The sequence below is a fragment of the Aquila chrysaetos genome, chromosome 12 (assembly GCF_900496995.4).
Source record: "Aquila chrysaetos chrysaetos chromosome 12, bAquChr1.4, whole genome shotgun sequence".
NCBI classification, from domain to species: domain Eukaryota; kingdom Metazoa; phylum Chordata; class Aves; order Accipitriformes; family Accipitridae; genus Aquila; species Aquila chrysaetos.
This window is the reverse complement of record NC_044015.1, coordinates 36,580,962-36,608,418: the sequence shown is the minus strand read 5'-3', so window position 1 is coordinate 36,608,418 and position 27,457 is coordinate 36,580,962. Positions and strand designations below refer to the sequence as shown.

General features: G+C 41.9%; 1 protein-coding gene across 2 annotated transcripts in view; it reads left to right on the top strand.

Annotated features, from left to right (window-relative positions):
• LRP8 (LDL receptor related protein 8) overlaps positions 1–27,457 on the top strand; it is a 198,695-nt gene that overhangs the window by 97,535 nt on the left and 73,703 nt on the right. For both annotated transcript variants that reach the window (XM_030032452.2, XM_030032451.2), the window contains exon 3: positions 21,662–21,784. In XM_030032452.2, coding sequence (XP_029888312.1) covers positions 21,662–21,784 — 123 coding nt within the window. The remainder of the gene's footprint in view (positions 1–21,661; positions 21,785–27,457) is intronic.

Genomic DNA, 27,457 nt, shown 5'->3' with positions numbered 1-27,457 from the left:
TGTTTTCACAGAAAACTGGCATGAGCCTGAAGACTTTTAAGCAACTACATATAAATTCATCTGCCTCCAAAATAACTTTGTACCCTTGTACATAGTGCATCTGGCTTTAAGGGAGAGTCAAATTTAGCCTTCAGGAGACTGTCAACAAACCCATAAATCTTTGCTACGCAGGACAGGTCACTGTTAGCAGTACTTAATTTGGATTTGGGCACTTCTGTGTGTTGTAGCCTTAGACCTGTGGCTTGTCTTTGCTCACTATGCAGCAGCCTTGTAGGGACCATGAGAGGCCCCTGTCCCACATATACAAGGAGCACAACCCCTTAGGGGGGTCTGACTTGGGTGTGGGACCCAGAGGTGGTGATTCTTACAGCCTGAGAGTCCTGCAGTGTTTCCAGGCATTATATGCATTTACTAAGTTCCTCCTAGATAAACAGCTATTCCACTGTTAGCAAACCTTGACATAGTTGCTTCCGTGGAGAAAGGAAGGGGAAGAAAAGCCCAAAATCAGTGTAAGGCAGCTCCATTACATAACAAAGGTTATCTGGAGACACAGATACTCTGAAATTCCCCTCTGTTCTTTTCTATTTCCAGAGACTATCAGCTTATTCTCATTTTAACAGCTTACTATCAGTTCTGACCCATTTAAAATTCACCTGCCAATTGAATTGTATGACAGGACCTAGCTGACCCAGGAACAAAGTGAAATATTCATATCTTACAATGAACTGCCACGGACCGAGAGCCAAGAAGAAAAAAGGAAGAGAATGGAGCCAGCTCTATGAGAAACAAAACTTTTTTCACAAGGCAGGGAATATGAGCTTTCTTACCGAAATATTGTGAGTGGTCTTGCTCTCCTATCTGGTGGCAGTTTCACATCCTTGAATCATTTATTCTTTCACGAGAAAGTTTGCAAGTTGGTGTGTGTTTGTGCATAGGCCCTTTCCCTTCTCTAATAATTATTCTACCAACCCACTCCTCCGTTCCACCTGTCTCCCAATAAAAAGCCGAAGGCAGAGGAGGGAGGATGGGTCAATCTGTGTTACCTGCTTCTGCTGGACATGTGAATGAGTCTGTCCATCAGAAGAGAAATGCCTGCTGGCCAGTGGCTGTAATTTCAAGGAAAAGGACTGTTAAACACATGGCCATTTGGAGAAACTTCTGCCTTCTAAATTTTGCAGCTGCATTTGCTCCATATTTGATGTAATTTGGGGTTTGGGGGTTTTGTTTGTTTTTTGAGGGGGTGTGGTTGTTTTTAGACATCTGTCTTCATTAATAATTCATTTCATGATAAATTGCCACATGCATGTCCAGGTATACCTGTTAGGTGACTACCTGACAAGGGATTGAGCTGCTATTCACTTGCCAATGGGTTTAACTGCATATTCGTTTTTTTGCCCTTTTTTTTTTTTTTTTGCCCATAACACCTAAAGAAAAGTGTGAGAAGTGAAGAGCATCAAAGCCAGTGTACAGTTATTTTCTCCCCCATGCAGATGGACCCTTTCCTCTGTGTTCCTTTACTAGTTCCTTTCCCTTTCCTTTCCCAGAGGCAACTAACGGATAAATGTGCATATAGACTGAAAATGGAGAAGTCATCCACTGAGTAATGATACTGGGATTGAACTTCCCAATGCCGAGTACTGTAGGGCAGAGCCATTAGAACAAAATTATTTCTAACAATAGTAATTTGAGGTTCTTGACTTTAAGCTTTCTGAGGGATTTGTTTTTCTTTGTTCCCATCTTCTGCTTTTGGGCAATATCACTGCAGGCTGTATATTGCTGTGTAATGTGGTTCATCTCATACTTCTCCTTAACAGCTGTTCCTTGTAGCTGTCGCATAGTAGGAGGGGATCATGAAGATCTTTTTATGCCCTTTTTATTTTTCCTTTCAGAATGAAGATTTTAATTGATTCTGTTACGTCTCGCCTTTATTTGCCAGTTTGCAGGAAACCCTTGGTGCTTTTGTACGTCAGTTCCAGTTGGTACTGAAGTTAGTCACATTCTTGCCACTCGCTTACAAGCAGGGCCAGGTTAACGTATTACACCATGTCATAGCCCTGTGCAACTCGCAGTGAGTTAGAAGTGTCTTTGGTTTGCGCGTGTGCAGGAACAGCATCTTCCTCCCATGGTGTGAAGCAGGATGTCTTGGAAAAATCCTTCCCTCTCCCCTCTGAAAATAATCAGAGGTGGTTGTGGCCTTCAGGGAATGGCTGGTGAGCAGGGAAGTTATGGCTGAGCATAGTGCTGTTTCATCTTTCCACTTGGCTTTGATTATTGTAGTTTTTAAGGCCTGACAGAGAAGTGAGGGACTCCATATTGTTTTCATGTACTGACTTGTAGAGGGAATGTGCAGCAGAGGTGCCTCCTGCCTCCATCGTGCCTCCAGTCTGAGAATGAAGGACTCGCCAGCATAGGGAGGAGAGGCGATTCCTCTGGTGACACTTCTTCTACGTCCCTGTATTGCACACCACTGAGTGTTTAATTAGTGCATTGCTGTGACTCCAGTGCCAGCTGCCAGCGTGCACTTGGCCTCCTGGAATATGACAAGTATTCTGAGAGCAGATTGTCTTGAATGCAAGAATAAAATAAAATGCTGCAACCATTATTTTTTATTTTGGTTTTAGTGCTTCAGTAACTTTATGAAGGACTCTAGCTAATTATTGAAGGGCAGCATGTTTTTTCCTCCGAGCTACAGAGACTTCAGATTTTATGATCTGAGGCTGTTGAACAAGCAAGTGGGAAAGTGCACAGAACCTCAAACTGTAAATGCTTGTAATTCAGAGTGAAGGAGCTAAGAACTCTAAGGAAACTAAGGGTTGTGAATTCAGTAATAAGCTGTCAGTCTTTAGCAGTTGTTTCTGCGTATATGATTGTTGAAGGGATGGCATAGATAGGGCTATATTTAAGTCCTGCTGGGTTTTACAGAAGTTGATGTTACAGTGGATGTGCATCAGACTTAAGGAGTCTGGTGGGAAAATGCCTTTTCTGAGTTGGTTGCTGTTCAGTGCCATTGAGCCCCCCAACTCTTGCCTGCTCATAGTGGCCACTCCAGCAATAAAGCATTTCCGAATGCAGGTTGATCCTTGGAGCTGTTTCTACCTGCTTCTCCTATATTCTATGTGGCCAGAAGATTTCAGTCTCACTTTGCTTAGCTGGCCAGGAACAACAGCAGGGCACTGAGCTGCATCTGGCTGGGAGTTATGAGCTTTCCATTTAGACTCAGTTCTGCTGTAAAGTGTAGTATGTCATGAAACCAGGTGTAAGTGAGATGATCGGTGCAACTATGAGATGTGGCCAGACTGTAATTGCTTGGGCTAAAACTTAAAACTTGATTTGAAATGCAAAGTGAGGGAGAAGGAGCAGACAAGTTGTTTATGAGATTGAAAGACTGAGGGAAGTTCTGAGGTTCCTCAGTCAGCTGTCAGATTGAATCAAAGATGAAAAGATGGTGAACATTATTGGCAGGTTCTGAATATCCTACTGATCTAGATACTTAGCCCCTTGAATGCCCTGCACTTGGCTCTGGTAGGGCTTGTCCACTCAATGGGCAGCTTGTGACAGTGATGGATAGTTGGGAGTCATCTTTTGGGAAATTGGCGTTCTGTATCTCCAGGGTTTTTATTATTTTTAATTATAATGTTGCCATCAAGGAATGGGTGATTGCTCAGCAAATTTGCCCTGAAACCTCCATTCATCTCTCCTAGCTCTGGTGACCACATGAGATAAGCCACAGACTGGAATAACTGCAGGATTTACAGAGGAAGACCTTCGTGGCACAGCCAGTTCAGCACATTGTCATTAGAATCGATGACTATCATACTCTGTGGTACTCCTTTTCCCCAGTTGTGCTTAACGTCCAAGTAATATTGGGCTCGTGTTGCCCACCATGTAGCTAATGTAGCCCAGCATGGCAGTTAGATCCCATTTTTATCTTCTCTTGAGCTGTCACCAAAAACCTAGGTTTCTGTCAGGTCCACCCTTACGTCATGATGACCACTGTGTGCTGGCACAACTGCTCTTGCTACTCGCACAAGCAGCAAAGGCTCCAGAGTTTACAGAGTTTGGGGAAATATAGTCTGCTGCTTTTACTGTCAAGCTGAGCATCCAATGAGTTGGATTTTAATTGAAAACCGATTTTTCAGTCTCTGTGATATCTGTTTGACCCAAAACATCAAAGATTTTTCTGATGACTGTGTGCTGTGACCCCTTGGAGTCTTCTCTTAGCATACTTCAGCATCTTTGGGCCAGCCAGCAACTTATGTGGTAGGCTCTACAAAATATTTTTCTGAATGTTTATATACTATAAAATGTGAGGGATTTTTAATGCACAGACATGAAGAGAATTATCTTGATTTTTGAAATAAACTCTTCTGTGATTTAATCAATTGCTCCCAGCTGGGCAAGGAAAGGCCTAATAACAGGAGGTTGTTTCCTACATCATCTTCTATGGAAGATCAACATCTCAAGCGATAGTGGCTGAACAGAGAGTCCTACCAGGCAAATTGTCATACTCAACAGAGGCTCCCGCCTGGTCATACAGATTATCCAACAGTAATTTGGCCTGGCAGGAGAATGAGACTTTTTACTTAAAAGCTGCACTTTATTAATATGGTAGAAAGGACTTCACCTTAGCAAAAGGGAAGGTGGAACAAAGTGGTCAGACTCACATTGCCTTGCTTTTGGCTCTCTGCAGTTGAGCTGTTTGCACTTGATACTTTTTAATCAGTAAACCCTCTTGTAGTCAAGCACTTGATAAAGTGTCATTGTAAAAGGAAAAATAAAGGCTTGTGAACACTTCAGCAACACCCAAGCAGCTATGTGAGCTGTGGACAGCAGGACTTCTGTGCTGGCTTTCATTTGAGTGTGGGATCTGCAAAGCTGCCAGAGGGTCCAGACCTCCTGTCAGGAATATTTCAAGAGTCTTGCTGGAGGAATATGGACCCTAATAATAAATTTTATTTATTCTTACATCTAACATAACAAGTAACTACTTAAACCGCTCAGCTACCAGAGCATCAACAGCCATTTATTTCACATATCTTTCTATCCTTCTCATTCTTATTGCCCCTCCGCTTGTTCTCAAGGGATCCAGTTTAGTATGCTCCCACCAAAATGCAGGGCTTTGGGTTTTTTGTTGGGTTTTTTTTTTTGAGGGTGGGGTTTTTTGTTTGTTTGTTTCATTGGTTTTTTGTTACAGTCTGCATGAAGATGGGGTGGCAGGGAGCGGAAGGAGTTTGACCAGAACTCTCCTGCCTCTTGCTGATCGTAAGAAGCGTCAGGTGAAGTTACCTCCTGAAGGAAGCGTAAAATTGAGGGCACCACCAGTCTTCTCCTGAAAATCTGGCTCCAGCTCTTCGGTTGTAAAGTGTTTTGGACTTTCCAGTGAAAATGTTCTGACAGGATAAAGCTGAGTAATGTACAGTAATTTTTTAATGGAGAGTGCAGCTTTCAGCGTTTCCCACCTCTCCCTCATTCTCAGATTTCAGTCTCTGAGCTTGTCGTGCGTCTTAAAATTCTTAGTTATGTTGCTAGGTCCTTATAGTTACGCTTCATGAAGCTATTTACTAACTTAATTTTTCAGGCCAGTAATATAACTACTGCTGTGCTTGGTATATCAGCATTTTTGCAAAACAGTTTGTGCATCCAGAGCATTTCTTTAACACTGAGTTTTAAGATTGCCTCACACATCAGTGCCAAAGGCAAAAGAAGGTATATTTCTTTTTTTCTTCTTTTTTTTTTTTTTTTTTTTTCAGTTGTTGGAAATAAAACAATTGAAATGCACAGCTCCAGGGTTGTTTATAACTGGGTGTCTCTTGGCATCCAAAGCTGCCTGGCTTTCTTACACGTAAAGTTTTGCCCCAACATTGGGACTTATTTATAGTTGATATCCAGGACAAGAAGAAGTCAAAGAAAAAGTGATGTTTCCTAGGGAATGAGAAGCCCTTGCCTGGCACTCATGAATTACAAGGCTGAACTTTTTTATGTGTGTCTCCTCCTCCTTTTGCTCAGTTTTGTTGCTGCCTCCAGTAACATTTTTCCTGACTATAGTACCATTGACTCCTGTGATAGCTTAATAGTTTCTGCCGTTTACACAGTTGTCATTTAAATTGTTGTCATTTAAATTTGCATGCAGAGTTGGTAAGTGCTCAGAGTTTACTGTGGTACCCCAAAGATAATTTGTATTCTGGTTGCTGGAGTTGTCTTGGTAACACTTAGGTGACTGGAAACCATTTGCAGAGGGGAAGTTTAATTCTGATATTGCTCACCGGTCCCAATTCTGGTGGTGACAGCATGGATGGTGTTTGGTAGTTATGAAACCTTTTAACTTTACCTTGTAGCCATAGTCTTCATAGGGTCTTGCCTGTGCTGCTATTCAGAGAAGATTTTGCAGGAACATAGGAAGATGATTCCTCTGCTTGTTCCTTAATTTCTGACACACTGAGTTTGGGGATGCTGTCCCTCCTGCTGGAGGCAGAATTCTTACCCCCGAATCTCACTTTCTGCTTCTGATGCTACTCTTTAGTTTCTAGAAGGTGCTGATTAGCTGGCGGCTACAGATCGTTTGCTGTGCTGCAGTGGTAGCCACGCAGTATTGCCAGTATGTGTGATGTAACAGACTTAAAAGATAAATTCAAAAAAAGAAAAAATCCTGTTGAATTAAAATTGTATGTGTAGATTAATGTTTTTAGTGTGTGTTAATGCTGGGGACCAAGATGATTACTGAAATACTGCAATTTTAGGCTTTTACAAACTTGTCTTTTGAACAGTCTGAAAACATATTGCTGACTTTCTTATCAAAAAGTGTCTGGCATTTCATTCTGGCAGCCCTGGATAGAAAGCATTGGTACTTTATCACCTACAAGGACCCAGTACAGAATGGGCAATGCTAGAAAAGAGAGAAAACATAATAAAAGTCATCTCAGAGGCACTTTCATGGTCACTGGTCTCCTATAAATCCATTCATAGCTGTTCTTAAGAAAATCAGTGACAAAAGACTTAATCAGGAGTCAAATATTGATAGAAACTCCCGTGTTTCTAGGCTTCTTGTGGTAAAAAATACCTCTTCTGTAGTACATTTAAATCTGGACTTAAATAATGCCAATGCAGTATTGCAATACATCTCTAGTGAAAGAGGCTTTTAGAGCTAATCTGAATTGGAGTAGCTACAGTGACTTCAGAGCATATAAGCCGTTTCTCATACCAGCTGAGGGCATGGTACAGGCAGGTTGGGTATTTGAAATTACAGACTGAAATCTGTGGAGCTGCTTCTGCATCATGCAAGAAATGCTTTCTCTGCTTTTTGCTTGCGTTCCTACTGTGAATGAACCACAGGAGAATAAGGTCAAAATCCACTTTTGTATTGCTGGAAGAAAGCTGTTAGGGTTCAATAGCGGCTTACCTGCACAGAGTTTTCTCCTTTTTATGTCTCATTAAAGATAGTTTCCATAGGTTTTACATAGGTAAGTCACTGTTCTCACGGGGAAAAAAGTATGTGAGAAACACATGGGGCGGGGGGGGAAAGCAATAATCATTGGGAGGATTATATGTTTGGATGTCCTGGGCTTATGGTACTTGATCTTTCAGCAGTGTTCATGTGGGACTCCTTAAGCAGTAAAAAGTTCATGGTTCCGTAGAACTTTGTTCCCTTTATTCTCCTAAAACACCTTTGGAAATCAGTTCAAAGACATAGTAGACTTTGTTATGCTTGTCAGTCATACCTTCTAATGTAAGTTTTAAGATGCTTTTTTTCTTACAAAGTCAAGGGACTTGCTGATGAGCGTGAGTACTTAATAATGGAGTAAAAAAAAGAAAAACTCTTTCAGAAAAAGTAGAGAAGATCTGTCTGCAGCTGATGCTGCCATAGGAGTGACATGAGGATTGCTTATTAAGTAAGTTAAACTACACATCCTCCGGGTTTGCTTTGGGATCACCTTGTTACTGACGTCTTGCCACGAAGCACTAACGGGTGGACTGCTGCATATGACCAAAGGTGGGATGCTCCCTCCGCCTAGCCTGGTTGCATTTGACTGGAAGAGGCTTAGTTTCTTATATCAGGGGAAAAGTCTATTTATCAACATCTCCTTGCACAAAGGGGGAGGGTTGTTTGTGTTTAGAGGCAGCAGGCAAATTGGTTTCTCTTTGTCTTGGCCTTCCTGCGCTGTCGCCTTGCAACTCCTCCATCTCCAGCGAGAGCCTCGCGGTTCCTTTGTTGCCTCCTGCTCATTTCCATGGCAGCCGATCGCACCGTGGCAGGCCCAGGCTGAACGGCACTGTGTGGACAAGCTGTGGGGAAGGAAATGTCTGAGTGTGGGAGCAGTGGAGAGCAAGAACAAGAATCGAGCCTGTCGCTAGGACTGACTGTATGTAATTGCATAAATTCCATCAAGTACATCCCATGGTTTCAAGCCCCTGGAAGCTGTAAATAATGCGTTTTAATTAATGGGTTGCCAGGAGCTTTAAAGGAAATCAGATTGGACCGAGGGCTGCAGAATTCGGCAGCTGTAGTGGCTGTAACGTACGTGCGGTTTGACTAACTGCTGGTTGTTCATTTTATTTTAATTAAATGACTTAGAGAGCTGAAAGCTCCTGCCATCCTCACCTGGGTACTATTGAAATCCATGAGGTATGGAGCTGGGGAATTGGGCAGAACTGGTTGATGATAATAACAGTTCAGACTTTGAAGGCTGTGTAGGGCTGTTACTTCAAAGTCGAGTGAATCGCAGCATTTCCTGTATTGTATTTCTTTGTGCCATCCTTCTGGTTTGGGTTTTACATTTTCTGCGCATCCAGTGTGATTGGTGGTGAACAGAAGCCTTTCGTTCCTGTCCTGTGTTAGCTGAGCTTTAGGGCTGGCAGGTGAGAAGCATCAGAGGAGCAGTTGCTCTTTGTGCATGTATGAAGTATTTTGGAGTGACATGTGCTGTAGCTGTGCTGTATGAGTGAATTGTATACCATTTGGTAATTCATTTGGCTGCAGAAATGAGCAGAATGAGCAGCGTAAGGGCCACCAAAGGTGTTTTTTTTAATGCCTTTCCCTGTCAGCATCTCCCAGCACAACCAGGGTTAGAGACTGATTGTCTCTTTGCCTCAGTTTCCCTCCGTGTGCAGTGAGGTTAATGGTGCTACCCTGTGGCATTGAGAGGAGGTGTCTGAAAGATGGGAGCTATGCCAGTGGAGGTGGGAGCACACGGGTACCTCAGACAAGTAGATAAAAGGGTAATGTTGATCCCTGGTGTAGTCCGGCTTATCGACAATCTGCCTGCTGCTCCCCCATGACCTCAGTTCACAGCAACTCGAGAGTAAGGGGAAATGTGCCCACTAAAAATGTTGACATGGTTCCACCATCTGCTTCTGCTGTATTAACTTTCCTGACTAATTGCGTGTGTGATGCTGTGCCACATGGTAGCTTTGTTCTTTACATCAAAAGACAAAGCCTCTTTGTGTTTCCTATGGACCTTTGAACTAGACTTGCCATTGAAGGCCCTGTCAGTGTGACACAGTAGCTGTTGATGTCTTCTTGTCTTGATGATTAGAGAGCTCAGAATAAGTAAGCTTGGTCATACTTGTTAATAGGTTAAAGGGTATTGTTGCATGCATCATAATTTCCATGTTGTGCCTATTCATTTCCTATCCCCAGGGTACTAGTATTTAATATTGCAATGCACAAAAGCATTTGACAACACATGATGATGGGTGAAGAGGTTTGTGCTTGAATGGAGGAACTGTGTGACCGATGCCTAACTCTTAACCTGACCACTTTGCTTAATGTAATGCAAGAGCCCATCCGCTCATGCTTCCTGGCAGAGTATTAATAGACGTTTGTTTGGCGCTGTTCCGCCGTAACAGACTTGGATCAGAGGATGAACCTGCTGTTCAGTCTGAAACGATGCTGGCTTTGGAGACATTTTTGAAAATGCTTTTGTGTGCGATCCCTTACAATTCCCAGAGCTCTGATTCAGTGGTCTTAAAAAGCAAGATTCCTGGCAAATTAGTCATTGGATGCAATTCATGTCGTCTTTACAAAGCAGTTAACAGAGCTGTAGAAAAGGTATCTTCACAGGTACATACACAGGGACATCTGTGGCACTGGTCTGTCTAAAGATCATTAAGAACCAGGATCTAAATTTTTTTTTTTAACCATCTTGAACATTCCTGATGTGTTGCTACCCAGTTAATACAATGCAAGTTTCTATACCATGCATATTGGTATGACATAAGAATGCTCTTCAGAAGTGTTTATTATGGCACAGGGGGTTTCTGTGTATATTTTTTTTTTCCTGTGGCATACCAATTATTACTTTCTGTTTTCCATTTCACTTTTTGGTGTCTGAAGCAATTAAAGAATTCAGGATAATGAATGCATGGTCAGAAAGGGGAACTTTTTTTTAAATAATCCTAGAAATAAATTTTTACTCCAAAAAGTGCCATAATTTGGCTAAAAACAAAGCAAATGGAAAAAGCACTGGATTAAGACTTCAGAAAAATCCCTGCTCCTTTCATTGCTATTGACTCTTCATTCTTCCAAGACTGCGCAGTGGGTATTTTAATTGCAGTATTTTAACCTCCCAGAAAAGTAAACTATGGCATTTGGGTTTTTTTAACTGTATAGAGTATTTCTTGCATTTTTCACCCTGCAACTTATTGATTAAAGTAGGAACAGGAGAAAAAGAGCAAACATGGATCCAACATTAAGCAACTGGACCATGTATAGATGTGATATAAAATGCAATGTTGCTACTAATAAAAAATAAATGCAGCAGAACCAAGCAAAGTAACAGCTTCGTTTCCCCTGCTGTTGGCTGCCAAACGGAATGCTCAGGTGTGTTACTGCACATATAATTCCCTAATTGGGAGCACGGACCCACGTCGCCTTTCCCTGCTGGCCACCCACGTGGATTTGTGCACAGAACTGGCAATACCTTCTTAGTCATCCCAAATCTTGTTACGCTTCTCTTGTCCCCTCTCCCTATTTCCCACCAACAGAAGGCATCCTTTTGCCACCAAGAAGATTGAGTCTTCAAGTATGAGATTTAGGTCATTGATCCTGACTCTTGAAAAGCCTTTGCTTTTTTTCCTTTTTTTTCTTTTCTTTGTTTTGTTAGGGATTGTGAGTTTTGCATTGACTTGTCCTGGGTTTCCAGTGTGTCATTAGATTTAGGTAATTTGTATTACATGTCAGAGATACGTGGGCTGTTAGCAACTAGCACGTTTTTGTGAACGTATAATGCTTGTTCATAGGTATGTCATATGCGAGTGTTTTACCGTGCTTACAAACACAGAGCTTGCAGGTGTAAATATCAGGTTACTGTTTTTCCACACAGTTGTAGTAACAGTATGCAGCCTGGACCCATGCCAAGTTCTGCAAAACAGGACTTAAATGGTATATATTTCTCTTCTGGCTGTTTTAAGGCTGAGTTGCAGAGGAAGTGACTTTGCCTGCAATTTTGGCGACTCCCAGTGTGTAATCACACTGCTCTGCTCTCAGTGGCAAAGGTGACTGGTGAAATTGCTGCAGCTCCCCGGCAGATGTGTTTTATGTTCTCGCAGCCCATGTTGGCCAAGTGACGTGGGCTGCGAAACACGCACACAGCTGCGCAAGGGCAGACTCTAGCAGCGAAGTGGCGAACATGCAGCCAGGGGTTGAGGATTGCCAGAAATGCCTTACACTTATTTAACCCCAAAGCCAGGCCAGTGTAGATCAAGCAACAGCTATGATAGCATGACGGGGTTCATCGTAACTGGGTCTGCACAGAGTTTGGGACTCCTGGATTTACCTCCTGCATGCAGACTTCAGTTTCAGCAAACTTGCCATGAAGTTCTGTTGAAGGTGCCATGTTTTGCTTTGGTGTACTTTAACCTCACAGTATGTACATTAAATTCAGGCAATGAGACCTTAAATGCTGTGTCCAGGCTGTGAAGGGCAACTTCTGCAAATGGGGTCTCCTGTATAAACTCCAGTGTTAAAATGTTTTGATGCAACAGCATAACCCAGGCAAGAAATAGTAGCCCTTCAGGCTTTGGGGATGTTCTTTGCCATCCTCTACACTGGTCTTGGAGATTTTGTTACCACCACCTATGAAAAAGGAGTAATACTTAAAAACATTAAATAGAGCGGAAATCTTAAGTAGTGACTGTATAGGGAGGCCCTCCTTTTCCTTGTATCCCTTCTCAGTATCACTTAGTGAAAAGATCTGTGTTCACGTGTCTTAATTTCCTCCTTTCTTTCCTTTTTTGAATAACTAAAAGCAAATTTAGTATGGGTGTTCTGTTTCCCTGGTACCTGTCTGACAAGCTATGGGCATATTTGTAGGTGGGAACTAAAATTGCTCCATGAACTTAAATTAACAACTTCTGCTTTTCTGCCGTAATATATTTGCTGGCAGAAATGGTGTTCAATATGTTTTGTCCTCAGGAAGCCTGGGTTTTTTCTTCAGGGGACTGATTGTTTTAACCTCTCTCTGGAGATGGATAGCCATTAATAATTTGGGGATATCAAGAGTTTTCAAGCTCCAGGTACTACAGCACAGTGTCAGCCTGGCTGAAGAGAGTCCAATGCTTGTGATCACTCCCAAGTTTCAGAGTCTGGGGAGTTTTACACTGTTTTCACCTTTCTGTCCAGGAATGTTTTCATATCTCTGTGACCATCCTGTTGAACAGCAGTATTTATAGGTGTCTCCTTGAGGCACATAAGTCCGACTTAGGCTGAGGGTTATAAAACCTATATTGAAAACAGACATCATAGGGTGTCATAAAAACATCTGCGTCCAATTTTGCAGAGAGACCACTGAGGCCAATAATTATTCATGGGCTTTGGTGATGTTTCATCAGGGTAGAATATGGCCCCTAGTGTTTAATTCCCAGAAATAGAAAGGCAGAATGATGTCAAGTGCCTCTTGAGGAATTTGCAGACATCCTTCATTGTGAAATAACATACATGTAGGTGCCACCCAAGAGCTTGTGTCTCGCAACAATGTCTTGCTGCTTTTTAAAAGAAAGCAAAACAAAACCCAGAACAGACAAAGCTGGCAATTCTGTCAGCAAAAGTCAGTGCAGATGAGCATTAGTCAAAGAAATATTTAGAAACAAACTGGAAACTCAGAGCGTACCAAATCCTTTGAAGAGGTCGTGACTGCAGCAATATGGAGTTCTGGAAACATGTTCAACTTCTACGGCAGAGTGATGGCTGCTCTTTTCTGTACAGTGGAAATTTTGTCTTGAGCTTAAGATACTGCACTAGCAGATGCGGCTGAAAGATGTGGGTCAGATCCTTGGCTATGCCACAAATTTGCTGCATGACTTTTGGCATGTCATTTAATGTTTCTGTGTCCATCTGCCTGTAACTGAGGACATGCATGACTTGCGCACTTCAAGTTCTCATATATCTTAAGTGAGAGGAGCAAGCTTTCCAATAGTCCTTTGGCAGAATGCTACCTTGCATAATCTTTGTTGTAATAAAAATTACATTTTCTGAAACCTGACCCTGTCTCTACTTGCCAGCCTCCTTGTCACTGTTGCTGCTGTATGAGGATGAATGTCGGTGAGATTTTGTCAGTGGGCATGTTCTGACACTGAATGTCAGGTACTTTTTCGGAGCTGCCAACTTGCCACGTTGCAGTGAGGTTGATCGGTAGCATCCAGAGGAGACTGCAGGCTGGACAGGCTTGTCAGCCTATTTCTGAGAAAAGCTGGGGGTGTATTTAAGATGCTGGTAGGAAAATCTGTCCTTTCTTCCCCCTTCCTCTGTAGAAGGACATGATTTTCCAATTAATTACGAGTAGAACGGGAGGGAAGTTGGTTGGTTTTCTTGTGGGGTTGTTTTTTGGTTGTTTTTTAAACTCTAGAGACTTGAACACTGAAGTGATATGGGTTCCTCCAGAATAGTAGTGAGAAAATTGTCACAAAACCTGGTTTTGTACAGCTTAAAAGATCACTGACGCTTCACGAGTGGGTCTTAACAAACAAAAAAACCAAACAAAAAAAACCAAACCCCAAAACCAACAACAAAAACTGAGAAAGCTGAAGGAAAAGTGGAGGGAGTAGATGTTGGAGGAGCTTTGCCCAAAGGAATGTATAGCACCTTCCTCTGAAGGGAGGCAGCACTTGAGCTCTCTGCCTGGGCTGTTCCCAGCTGCGAAGCTCCCCAAGACAAAGCCCCAGAGCCCTGCTGAAGCCTTTGAACTCCAAGGGAAAACTTGTCTTGAATACCCAAGTAGTATGTTTTACAGACCTCTAATGCCCTTGAAGGAACACACCAGTCCAGGTGATCATTTTGTCCTTGAATTCTCTTCTGGGATTCTTGCTTTTCCTGCTGGTGAAGTATGGTTTGTAGGGACAAACGCTGCATTTGTTAAACAAACTTGTATATTTGGCAAAAACCAGAGCCACTTTTGAGCGTACAGCCCCTTCTTGAAGTCTGAAATGACAGCAGCAACCTGAGGACAGGTTGGGGAAAAATTTTGTTCAGTTTTGCCTTGATTACATGAGTAAATTTAGCAATGAAGGCATGTCTTTGTTAGTTGAAATCGCTTTAATTTCATACATGAGAACAACATACTATTTCAGCATTGTGTTTTCCCTAGCTTGCAATTAGGTGCTGCCATTTTCCTCATGTTAAACTTGGCATTAATCATGAAAATGTATTTAAATAATTCTAAATAGGAGCCTTACACATATTACCATTTGAAATGTGCAAAGGATACCTTTGATACTAATGAAAAATCACAGGTGACATCTCTTTTTCTCCTTTTAATTTAATTGATTTGATTTGATTGATCAGAGGGGCTAGTTTAGACTCAGCAGCTGCATGTTTTGGTTACTGTGATAGCAGCTTCAGGCAGTCCCAAATGCTCTGACTAGGCTTCTATCAATTGGGGCTTGTTTCTGGGGCTGGTTCAGGGGGTCTTGGGGAGAAGTTTTTTTTAAATGTGTTTCATGTGGAGAATCAAAGGGACTGTGGTCTGTGTCTAAGCACGGGCTGTTTGAGGTGATCTGATAAATCTTGCTTTATAAATGTAATTGCCGGCTGAGATGGCAGAGTCGAAAAAAGCGGCCAGATTCAGAGAGTGGCTAAATATTCCCTTTCATTACTTCAAGGTGTCCTTAGTTGTCTGAAAATTGAAAGGACTCGACAGTCCACATCCATTAGGATATCCTGACATTTCAACTCTTGGATCTTATCTGTTGCCATTTTGTAGCTGCAAAACAACACGTTCCTGGGATTTCCCGTACGGAGGATTTGGCAGCGAGGGGGTCACCTGCAGCCAACCCTGTAGCCCTGGCAGAGGTGCTGCCCTGGGGGTCGGGCTCCCAAAACGCAGTGGTTGGGTGCCTAAAGCCAGGGCAGCTGGGCACGGCCAGGGACGGAGTGCTGTTTGCCCATCTGCTGTGACCAGGAAACCACACCGGGGTGGATAGTCCTACACTCCCTGTTACAATTTCTCCTTTGCAAAATCACTACCACATTAGCGGCAGGAATTGAGAGTACTCGGGCTGCAGTATTGTCAGATGTAGATTAGGATTTTCAAATCTCCTTAAGAGGGCTAAGACATCCTTTGGGTGTATAACCTGGCCAAGGGATTTGGGATCAATATCACAGACTTTTTTTTGAAGGGCAGGGACGCCGACAAAGTATGTGGTTAGGGCTCAGTCTCCTGCTCCAAGAGTTTTCTGGGTTTGGGAGTATATGTCAGGTTTGTGGTGAACACAACTTTGAATTAAAAAAATAAAAAAAGAATTTGCTTTCTTGTATTGCTGGGACTTTTTGTTTGGGAGTGGCTTTTGCAATGCCATGGTGTCTCTGTTTGTGGTCGGGAGTTGACTGAGGTTATAAACTGAAGGCGACTGTTTGCTGTCAAGTTTTGTATAGCCCAGAATCTCTCTTGAGCTGAATAATGAGTCCAGCCCCTACCTTTTTCTTGGTAAGCAGAAAATGTTACTGGGCCAAGCAAATGATGCAGCTGGGGTGTATTTTGCTCACTGTGAGACTGGATTAATTGAGGTCCTTAAGAAGTGCAGGGTGAGCCATAACAATGATGTATTTTCTTCTGGGAAGAGCTAACTTGTGTCCCATGTTACCCTTCAAGCTGCTGTTGGCACCTCTCGGGGCTGAGTGATGGCGATGGTCTGTGTTAAGCTCCTGAACTCGTGTGATGCTGCTTTTCTTCTTCTCATATGGAGTCTTGTCAGCGGCTCTGATAAGCCACTGATCAAAGTTGCCATTGAAGTTTCGCAGCATGAAATGAAACCCTGTTTTATGAATTTCAATTTCTCTTTCTGGCCTACCATCGTCTTCCTATTCTTACATCCTACAGGGTTGTGCTATTTTACTGCTGCAGAAGGATCACAGCAAAACTTTCTTTGTATGGCCTTTTACTTTATTTTATTTTATTTTATTTTACTTTTACAGTGGCTTGAGTGAAACTAGCTTCTGCAGGAAGGCTGAATACTAACTGCAAATGAGAACAGATACACAGTTTGACAGGAGGTCTGGTGTTGATTCAGAAGTTAAAGTAGAAGCAGGATCTATGTAAAGGAATGAGGGCAGCAGAACAAATCAAACTGGTTTTCAATGGTTTTGGTGTCTGGGTTTTTTGGTCATTTGGTTTTTAATCCCTAATTGCCGCCTTCCCTCTGCAATAAACCTACCTTAGGAATGAGGTGCAGAAGCTGTGCAGCTCCAGCTGGCTGGCAACACGTGCCGCAGACCGGCCCAGTGACCACTTTCTCCCCTCATCTCCCTCAGCTCCCTTTGCGGAGCTGTAATTTTGATTGTTCTCTATTCAGCTACCAATTTTATGAAACTTGTAGACTTATTTTTCACATCTTTCCCCCCTTTCAGAATTGGTGGGAATTGGTCTACAGTTACTGAGGGGGGAAAACGGGGAGAGAGCACAGTCTGTGGGGTCTTTGTGGTTTAAGCTTAAGGATGCTCTCGTCAGCCCGGTTTTCTGTCTGGATGCACAACCCAGAGTTTGAACAAAACCCTTAATCTAAAAATCCTGTGTTTAGAGTCTGTTATTACTACATAGGGGCATCGGGGTTCATTCTCTTGGCAGGGGGGAATCTTTGTTTTAGCTGTCCTTTACAGGCAAGCTGCAATCGGAAAATGTGCTCTTGTATGTGCTTTTACATCGCTGCTGCTGTTGAACAGCTACAGCTTTGCTCACAGAACTCTTCATGATAAGAGAGGAAATATGCTCACTCTGCTTTTTAACTGTGTCGGTTTGGGAAAATTAGAAGTAGCAAAAAATGAAACTATTGTAGAGTGGTGTATTGCTTAATATTACAGATGTGCAAAATAGGAATAAACAAGGGGCATGAATTGGAATTGAATTACAGAGGCCCTGGTGTCTTACAAAGAGTAACTGTAAAGATGTTCCTGCCCCATAAAGCCTCTAGAACTGAGGCAAAAGTTAAGTGAGGTTAAATGAAGTGACTGAGGGCTTCTGAGGGCAGTGGGAGGCTGATGGGTTTTATTAGAAAGAGGAAGAAAAAATAAATCCTGGACCTTTCAGTTAGGTTCAGATACCCATTTGGCTTTAGGGTCAGGGATTTGACCTTTCAGAGAAAGGTATTTTGGAAAGTTAGGAGTCACGTTTAAATCATCTAGTCCCTTCTCTTAGCCAGTACAAGATTTGTTGCTTTCAGTATGTATTTATTTTATCCAGTCTAATTATACATATCCCCAGTGATTGGTTTTTTTTTTTATGAATTCCCTCTATAAATGTTCATATTCTAAACCAGGCCCCTTGGGTTCTATGCTTTTAATTTGCTGCAGGGATGAACCCTGAATCCTTACTTGCAGGTAAGGGTAAGAGATGCAAGTAATGGAAAGGAGAAGGACATTTTGCAAAATGAGGGACCATGTTGGTTTGATGCAGTTTAGTTTAAAATTCAGTGTGTTAGTGGATTTTTCTGTCATGGCTGGATAAAGTTGAAACTTTCTTTTTTCCCCCCTTCCCTTCCTTCCTGGGAGAAGAGAAGCAGGAATTACTTCCTTTGACCAAGCCTTCCGTTGGAAAGCTGCCTAAGCCAGGTCTCTTGTCCCATGGTCGCACAGGCGCCGACTTCCACCCTGGAGTTTCTGACATATCTGTCCAGCTGCAGGTGTGAGAAAGGAAAAGCAGGTACCAAAGGCAAATCAAGAAAGAGTCAAAAGAAAGGCAGTCTCTTTGGTGTCACTCTGTGCATCTGAGCAGGGGAGAAGATGAAAGGCTCTATGTACGCTTCAGTAGCCTTCTCTTTTCTTGTTCCAGGTGTTGGTTTGCCCCCCAAGGAGCAGAGGCACAGGGATGCTGTGACTACTTACTCTTGTTTGTTTATGTTCATTTGGAAGAGGCATGTGAGCAGAGCTGTCTGGGCTGCTTACAGCAAAGGAAATGGATCTCAGGGGAGCAATTAATTTTGCTTGGCTATCTCTGAGCCAGGTGAAACCGTAAAATGAACCTGTGTCTTCCCTGTTGTCTAAAAGGGATGTATGTATTTATTTTACATTTTAATGCACCACTGACAATTTATGGTGTGAGCCTCAATGCATTTTTAATAGAGAATTGATAGAAGAAAGGTGTATAACATGAGAGATTAGTAGAAAAGGTTATTGGACTTGAAAAAGGAAGGAAAAAGTTGGAGAGCTGATATTTCAATTAACTGCTCCCTGCCTGTGTTGTGATCCCAGAGACATGACGATTGAGTGCCAGAAGGTGAATCTGGTTGGAAATAAAGTGATTCCAGTCTTGTATGAGAGGTGAGAAATGAGACAGTGCTTCAGTATTCTCACAGTCTGAATAATCTGGGTTGCTGTTTGCAACGCAAAGCAGACTTTATTGGAATTAAGACAGTCTGCAGAGCTGTGACCCAATGTGTTGGAGAGTAATAGTAGTAAAAAAATAAGAACAAATAAAATATAGTATTAAAGTATAAATAATAAAAAGCAGAAACAGTAAAAAAACCCAAAAAACAGTAGAAGTAAATATAATAATCATAAAAAGGTTTGAGCTCCCCTTCCCTTAATCTTGCTCCTTTAAGAGATTCGACATCTTAGATTCAAGCAAAGGACCAAATGCATTTGTATCCTGCTGATTTATCTGGCATGGGACTCTTGGACCTTTGGGTGGGCATGCGGACAGGGATGATGCTTTTCGGTGACACTGCTGATGAGCAGTTGTGCCCAACTTCATTTTGCAAAGAGGAGCTGCGCTTGGGGAGTACACTAACACCTTCCAAATGATGCTCTGGGACTGTCAGTAATGCTTTCCCCCCCCCCTTTTGTGAATCCTGGCAATCTATTAATTGTGCTGCTGAAGAGCAGTGTCAGGGGAACAAAGCAATCAGTGCCACCATCTGCTGTGAGCAGGTTGGCCATGTTGAAGGGAATGCCTGTTACACTCCTTTCTGTTGCTGACCTCCTCGCTCACACTTGCATCCACATGTCCCGGAAATAACAGTGAGCAGAGTGCTAGACTGATGGAAAAAGGGAAGGTTTATTTTGAGGTGGAAAAGCAGTCGTGTTGCTGTTTGGAACTCTAGCGAATAAGTCAAAGGATAGTTTTCCTATGGAAAACAAGACATTAGGACATTGAGAGAGCTAGTATAAAACTAAATAAATTTTTAAAATTAAGTTTCTTATGTCTCCAGTATTATGCTAGTCTCTGCTTTCTGGATGAAGACATGATTGTTTCATTTGTATATGCCATAACCTTCCCCTAAGAGCAGATACTAACATTTTACCCAGTCAGCTTCACAGGGAGCAGGTGAGTGCTCCGACTTCAGTTATGAATGCATATCCCATCAGTATTTGGTCAGAGTTTCTGATCATTAAATACATCAGATTAATTCCATCAAACTTGCATGAAATACATCAGAAATGATGCATGATAGCCAGTTTCACAAGTTTTGGTTTTCTAACCAGAGATGTTAAGGAGAAAGTCTTTTCTCTCTGATAATGGATGTGCAATACCTGCAATCAGATTGGATTCTTAGTATGACTGGTCTCTTGTAAAAACTCGTGGTCTCTGTGGGGTTGGGGTTTTTTCCTATATTAATTCATAATATCTGGTTCTGAATGACTGAAGAGAAAATTGTCTTCCTCCCTGCCCCCAGAATCTGGCTCATTTAGCAACAGAAGGGGAGTAAATGTATGTTCTCTTTATAAAGTACATCCTGAGAGAGAGTACAGCTGCTTAGTGATGCTTTGCAGTGTTTTCCTGCTGGATGCCTGTTCAGGGAAGCTGCGTGTTTTGTGTACTAGAAAATGAGTACTTGATTTCGGCCATGTAGACCTCTCCAGTACCTCACACAGTAATGCTCCTTCTTTCTTGTGTGGGCACGTGACTGATATTTAACATGGCTCCCTCTGTGACAGCAGCTCATGTAAGAAAAAAAGAAAGGAAAATAAAAGATCAAACCCTGGAGGCTTATTTGTTATGTTTAATGCTTTCAGAATGTTTGCTGGAAGAAATATTGATGTAGCAATGATGTGTGCACATGACTTATATCGGGGAATAGCTTTCAAGCTCAAACCTCGCCATGAGGGCAGCTAAGCAGTGGAACAGATTGCTCAGGGAGGTTGTGCTGTCTCCATCTTGGGTGTTAAGACCAGACTGGATAAAACCCAGAGTAACTTGGTCTGACCTCAGAGCTGACCCTGTCTTGAGCAGGAGGTTGGACTTGATGACCTTCTGAAGTCCTTTACTACCTGAATTTTCCTGTGATCCTATTAGGTTGTGAGCAGCTTTGCGGAGGGAAGAAACAAATCTTCTCCCTGCTACCAATTCCTATGTAAATTGATCACTAACAAAGGTAGGTACCAGTTAGCCATAGGGTCTTGCACTTCAAGGGTGGTAATACTGAGCCTGAGCCATTGCTCGTGACTCTCACAGCATGGCTGTTCCCTTCCTAGCAGAAAAGCCACTGAAGTCACCATTGCAAAAGCAGTGAGTGCCTGGTGATCGCACTGACACTGAGGACACAGACTGAAGGGGCCAGATATCTACAGATTACTTTTTTCTGCTGCAGTGGAAACATGCTGACTAGTATTACAGGGCACTGGTTCTGCTGTGCCACTGGCACAAAGGAATAGACCAATTAATTGCTTGAGTTCATGTCTTGCATCTTTTTCAAGCCCTAGATTAATGCAAGCAAAGCAAAGAGCGCAGAGTGGTTGACATTTAATTAAATGATTTCTATTGTTTCGAGGAGTGCTTTATGTTCATCTACTATGGTGACAGATGTACTAAAAAGCCATGAATAGATTGCATAGATAAAAACATTATTATTTAGATTATAATTCTCCAAAGGTGAGACTTGTTTGTCTTACCTGTTTGTAAATTATGCAGCATGCTTTCAGTTCTATGTAGGCAGCAGCCTTTTGTAGTAAAAGCCTTAGAAAACTATTTTGAAAAAGAACATCCCTGGTTTTTGAATGTCTGGAAAAAGACATAAAAGAGTGAATCCATGTTAAATAATGGAGGGATAAGAGTTCTAGCAAGAAGAAACACCTATCTTTGATACCTGTTCGACTCTGTCATGAAGAAGCAATGTTGAATGTGAAGTGAATCCTTTCAATACAGGGCCATCAGTATCATGTCAGTGCGACTGGATGCAGTGGAGGTCTTCTGCACTGCTTATATTCATGCTAAGTACTTTTTTTTTTTTTTTTCCCTTGCAGCAAAGAAAACTTGTGCTGAGTCAGATTTCACTTGTGACAACGGCCACTGCATCCCAGCCAGGTGGAAATGTGATGGTGAAGAAGAATGTCCTGATGGGTCAGATGAATCAGAAGCAGCATGCAGTGAGTAGCACAGAAAAGTGGTGTTTCTCAGACATGTTGTCTTGTGAAAGTGTAGAGAAATTGGAGGTGTTGTTCCCAACACTTGCAGGATGATGTGTCAACTTTTGCTTCTGTTAGAACGAGAAATTAAAGACACAAAAGAGTCAGGTCATTCAAATCAGATGGTTTCCAAACTTTCAAATGTACCAGTTTTCCAGACTGTGATACCGGCAGCACTATCTACTGTGTATTTCTGTAACAGAATTGAAAACATCTCCAGCTTTGTTACAGTTTATCTGGTTGTAGAGCTCATGATCAGCAGCAGTGCACGAAGATTCACACTCGCCTGGGATAAGCCCTTTTGGAAACTCAGATTTGCAGTGTTTTGCATGGTAGCATATTGGGATTTTTTTCATCACTGCAGGCAGCACTTCTGTCATTACAAAGGAACTTTGCAATGTTAGAGTATTGCTCAATTATTTTTTTTTTTTTTTAATTTTTTTGCCTTTGAGAATAAATGAAGACAAAGGTAGCAGATAAAAGATGAGCAATGTAAAATAACTAAAGCTGAGAGTAAGTATGACAGATATTAACTGCATGTAACACCTTTTAAAAACCCATTGATTCAGTCAGTAAAAGGACATGCTTGATTTTCATAGTGCATTTTATCTTGTTCTTTTGACTATCTGAGGAGGTCCATTTGTCTCCATTTTCCTAGGACTGTGAAGGGTTGTCTGATGTTGAGTTGAAGGGAATCCCAGGGATATTTTAATGAAAACACTAACTAATGTGTAGAATTCTATTTAGAATCATAGAATTCTATGGTTCTATGAATCCCAGGGATATTTTAACAAAAACACTAACTAATGTGTAGACTTCTATTTGTGTGCTTACTTATGTATGCAGAATTGTTCTTGAACAGACCATGAAACTAGTACAAGCCAGTCTATTGAATTTCCAGTCATGTACTTCACAAATATATTCCCATGAGTCAGAAGCAGTGTTGGAGGAAGTATTTTATTGGATTTCACCAGAATGGGGCACATAGAGGACTTCAAAATTAACCATACTTTTATTTTTAGGCCTAGTACCAGTCGTACTTTCTCCCTAATTAAGAAAGATGAATGCGCTTCTCTTGCATAAAATGAATGGAATCATTTTTGCAGCCATATAGAGGCTACAGAAAAAAATTACTTTAGTAACTGCATTAACATATTTATATATTGTATGTGTTGGTCTTTCACCCTGCATCATCCTTAGTCAGAAACTATCTTATTAATGCTGCTTCCACTACCTGATTGCCTGGAGGGGGGCTGAATAACTAAGCAGCTCCATTCTCTGCAGTCTCTGTCTGTAAATCTTTTGTCAGAGGCCATAGCCTGGACCATGCTGTGCTAAGATCCCTGACAATTTCTCTTAATCATCTTCCATTCCTTTTCTAGCTATTCCATTCCTTTTTTAGCCATTTCACCTTCTATTTCCACCACCCTACGCCGTGTTCCCCCAAGCCCCTGCCCCCCCCCCCTTACGTTCGTCCTCTGGGGAAATCAGCCTTAAAACTTAAGTATCATAAAGGAGACTTGACCTGAGCCTCTGATCGTTACGGTATGGGACTACTGTCCTGAGAAGAAAGTAATTTGTTCAGTTTTGTGTGACTTTTTTTTTTTTTTTTTTTTTCCCTCCCCTGCTTGAAACATTCCAAGAGACTGAAGTCTGCATTTCTGTGGTGGTTCTTCTGTTCGGAAAAATAGATGGCCCTTGAAACGTTTCCCTGCTGCTAATGGGAGTGGGCCAGTGTAACCTTGACACAGGAAGAAGTTTGTTCCCATTCTAACAGATGAATCGGGAATTCCTAGTGAAAGTAGCAGTACCTGTATGGACCAATTCTTAATTTGTTTTTTAAATAGAAGGGCTTTGAAACTAGCTCAAAGGCTATGGCGTATAACTATGCCATATTTTATTTATAGCTATCTCAAGCAGATTTACCATGCTTTACCTCAGCATAAGATATTTAGGTTTTGTTATGAGTTTTAGCCAAAATAGGTCAATTTTTGTGCGATGGATGCATGAACTTGTGTCTTGATGTTCACAGGATACTTGATAGAAGCCTGACTTGTGGCTAGCTCGCAAGAGAAGCCAATGTTTCTGTCTTTACCAGTTAAAAGCTTGCCTTTGAATCTTAAAAATGTCTGCAACTAGAGTTTTGGTACTTTACTTGTTTTATAGGATTATTCAGATCTGAAGTTCACACTTAATCAGATGAAGATCAAGTAGTTTTAATCTTATGACTGTTAATAGCTATAGGCTTTAATTTGCACGGTAAGGACGTTATTTCCAGATGTTTTGTATCTTTGTCAAAGTATGTATCATCTCAAAGGCTGATCAGATCTGCTCTGTGAGGAAGCAGAATCAACCTGGTAACGTGTAAGCACAGTGCCAGTTGTGGGGTTAATTCATGTATGTTTGCAGGTCTTCCTACCACCACTGGTCAAGACAACAGTAAGTTATAAGCCTGGTGGACTATTAAACAAGAAACTGGAGTGTTAGGCTGTGCTTTTAATTGTACCCTTAATGGAAAAGGCCTAGCTCTTTGTGAATGTAAATATTATTTAAGGGCAAAGAAGAGGCTGTAATGACAGACAGAAAATGTAGTGAGAGGCAAAATGTATAGTTGGACATTCCTGTATGGTCTTTCCCTCCAGTCCCATTTTCCTTCTCCCTGATGAAAACAAGGCTGAACTTTCTCCCTGTGGCTGAGGAATGACTGCAGGCCCCTATGACTGTCTCATTTTCCTGTTTAGAAATTCAGCACGGTGCTTTGGAGGAGCCTGCACTGCGGATTTTCCCTCGGGAAGGGGCAGGTTGGGAAATGGAGATTTCTCACCTCTGGCAAGATCAAACTGCTTTATAAAATCAATTGCTTTCAGACAGGCCACATAATTGCTGGCATCTCTGCCAGCATCTAGGGTTATTCCTCAATTAATGCAACATTGGGACATTGTCCATAGTCCATTCAAGCCTGGGAGGTTAAGAGCATTGATAACGCTGACTGTTGCATTTTAGGAGTATTTCCAGCTTAGAATGTGATGAAAACAAGGCAGTTCCTCTCAGCATCTAGCCACCTGCTAAATGGCTTTTTATTTTCTGAATGCTTTTATGGTGTGTTTTTAAATACATCTTGTGCTCTCTTATTGGTAGTTAGGGATGTCGTGTCCCCATCGCTAATGCTCAGTTAAAGGTAACAGTTTGTGGTCTTTTTTTTTTTTTTTTTTTTTTTTTAAGGTAACCCTGCTGCAAAACCAAAACAGTACTTTGCTTTTTCTGTTTCCCAGATCACTGAAGTTGCTCAGCTTTGTAGCTAACAATATCCTCTCTAGGGATGTTACCCATCCCCAGGTGTTCAGGACAGCATGACCTGTCTCCTGTCAGATAGGTAAGATGGCGTCGCAGCTGGCCTGATTTCTGTTGGACCTGTGATATCTGGGGCCTTTTCTTGCTATTCATGCAATTATTTTTTTAAACTGCGTTTTCTTCAAGCCACTGAAATGTGGCTGGAAGTGGTAGCTCTAAGGGTATCTTTTGAGTCCCATTGAATTCTCAGCTGATGAGATCTATAGGACTTCTCCCTCTTGTGGGTTTTGGTGCTAGTTAAAGGTTGATTAATTTCTAGCATGGGCTGATTTTGGAGAAGATGGTTATCCAGGCTTTTTGTTTGAAATAGGTCATTATGAATAAGAAACTGCTTGTTTTTCTTCGTTTTCCTTTGAGCCAGATCCTTAACCTAGACATGCTCTCACATCCATAGGTTTGTCCAAGTGAATTATTCATGTAACATGTGAGTGTCGCCACTAAACCTCAGTGTTCTGCCATCTGTCAGTTTTTCAGTGCTGTTATCTGGCTGCTGAATTTATTTTGTCTCGTTTAATTTCTGTTAAGGTTTCAAAGAAATGTGTCCCCCTTTTCTGTGAGCTGATCTATTCAGGGGCATCTTGTGGGCTGGATCTGTTCTCTCTGAAGTCATCATCAGAAATACTGTCAGTTTTGGGGGGAGGCATGTTTTATTATATTTTTTGTTTCTGTGCAGAAACAGAATGAACCCCTAAATCAAGAGAAGCAAAACCATGTTGAACTCAGAAATTAGTGCTATCCACAAGGGGCAGAAGGGACCAAATTCACAGTTTAAGAAGTTGTGTTGACTGAGGCTGGGGGAGGGAGGAGAGGGAGGAGGAATTTAATATTGAAGAGAAGAAAGTTATTTTGAGAAACATACTTAATAAATGAAAAGAAATGGGCTGGTGGGTGAGAGGGAACAAAGAAATACCATTTAGCTGTGCTGCAGCAGTATTCCTGGTGGGGAAGGGGAAGAGTTAGTACCTGGGCATGCCAACCTCCAGCCTTGTCTTTCTTGACAAAGCCTTTTTTTTAGATTCAGCAATTGCCTGAACTAGGCCTCTGTTCAGGAAAGGTTGGCTGCTTGTACATAAAGCAAATGAGCCACTTTGGCCTTGCAGGATACATGCCAAGAAAATAGCCAGGGGAGAAGCAGACTTGTCCTCCTGTTTGACATCAGCCATTGCTGCTTCTCCCTGCCTGCCGTGAGGGAGAGCCTAGGGCGGGTGCAAAACTACCATTGCTGGAAGGTGCTCTGAAATGATAATGGATTTCGTCTTCATCGTGCCAGCTTGTTAGTATGCAAGGAGCTCTCCACAAATCATTAAAAAGGATAGCAGAATATCTGGAAGTAGTGGGAGTAGAGCTAGTGTCTCTGTCAGCCCAACGCCTGCAACTCCCACGTGCCTCACCAGCAGCTGTTTTGAGATACAGAAAATACTTTTGACCTCAGAGTAGGCTCGAGTGCTGAGGATCTTATAATTGTTTGCAGCAAGGTTATACAGCAGCATGCCTCTACTAACTGCGGGAGATCTTTGGTAGCCCACACGTACTCTCCCATTGGAGACCCGACCATGGCCAGAGCCCTGGACGTATTTTTCATTGCTTTCACTAAAAGCAACCCAATGTGGCTTGATGATCACCCTGGAGCTGTGGTGCAGCCACTGCTGATATATACAGGCTTTGCTTATGCATATAAAAAGACTCCTCACTATTTTCCTATCCAGTTTCTTGAAGCTGAGAGGGGGAAGGGAAGTAATTTTTCTTACTGAGCTAACTGAGACCTCCAGCAAAATGAGTGTTATCCACCTAATGCTGTTCCAGCTCAGGTACTGAATCACTCTGCTTCTTTACAAGAAGGAAATTTTAAATTTCCCTCTGAAGTATTTTGATTATTTAACCAGTGACTTAAACAAAAAATCTCTAGAGAAAAATAAAAACAAATGCTAACAAACAGTAACAGCACTGATGGAAACACAAATTAAAGGGATAGAGCAAGTGAAAATCTAAGCTGGCAAACTCTTGCCTTAGGACATTGTATATATAATGAGATCGAGGAATGCAGGCAGCATGAACTCACCACATTCCTTTATCAGATATGTGACATTCTCCTAGTTAAGAGCAGAAATTATTATACAGAAAGGTATAGTAAGGTGTTATGAGGAAGAAAAAGAGAAGAGGAAACCTGAATTCATATTGCATTTAATAGGGCAATGATTTAAGAGGGCAGGTTTAATAAGTAGCAGCCCTGGAAATAGATTTTTTTAAAATGGAAATGGAATATAAAATCAAACCCTGAATGTT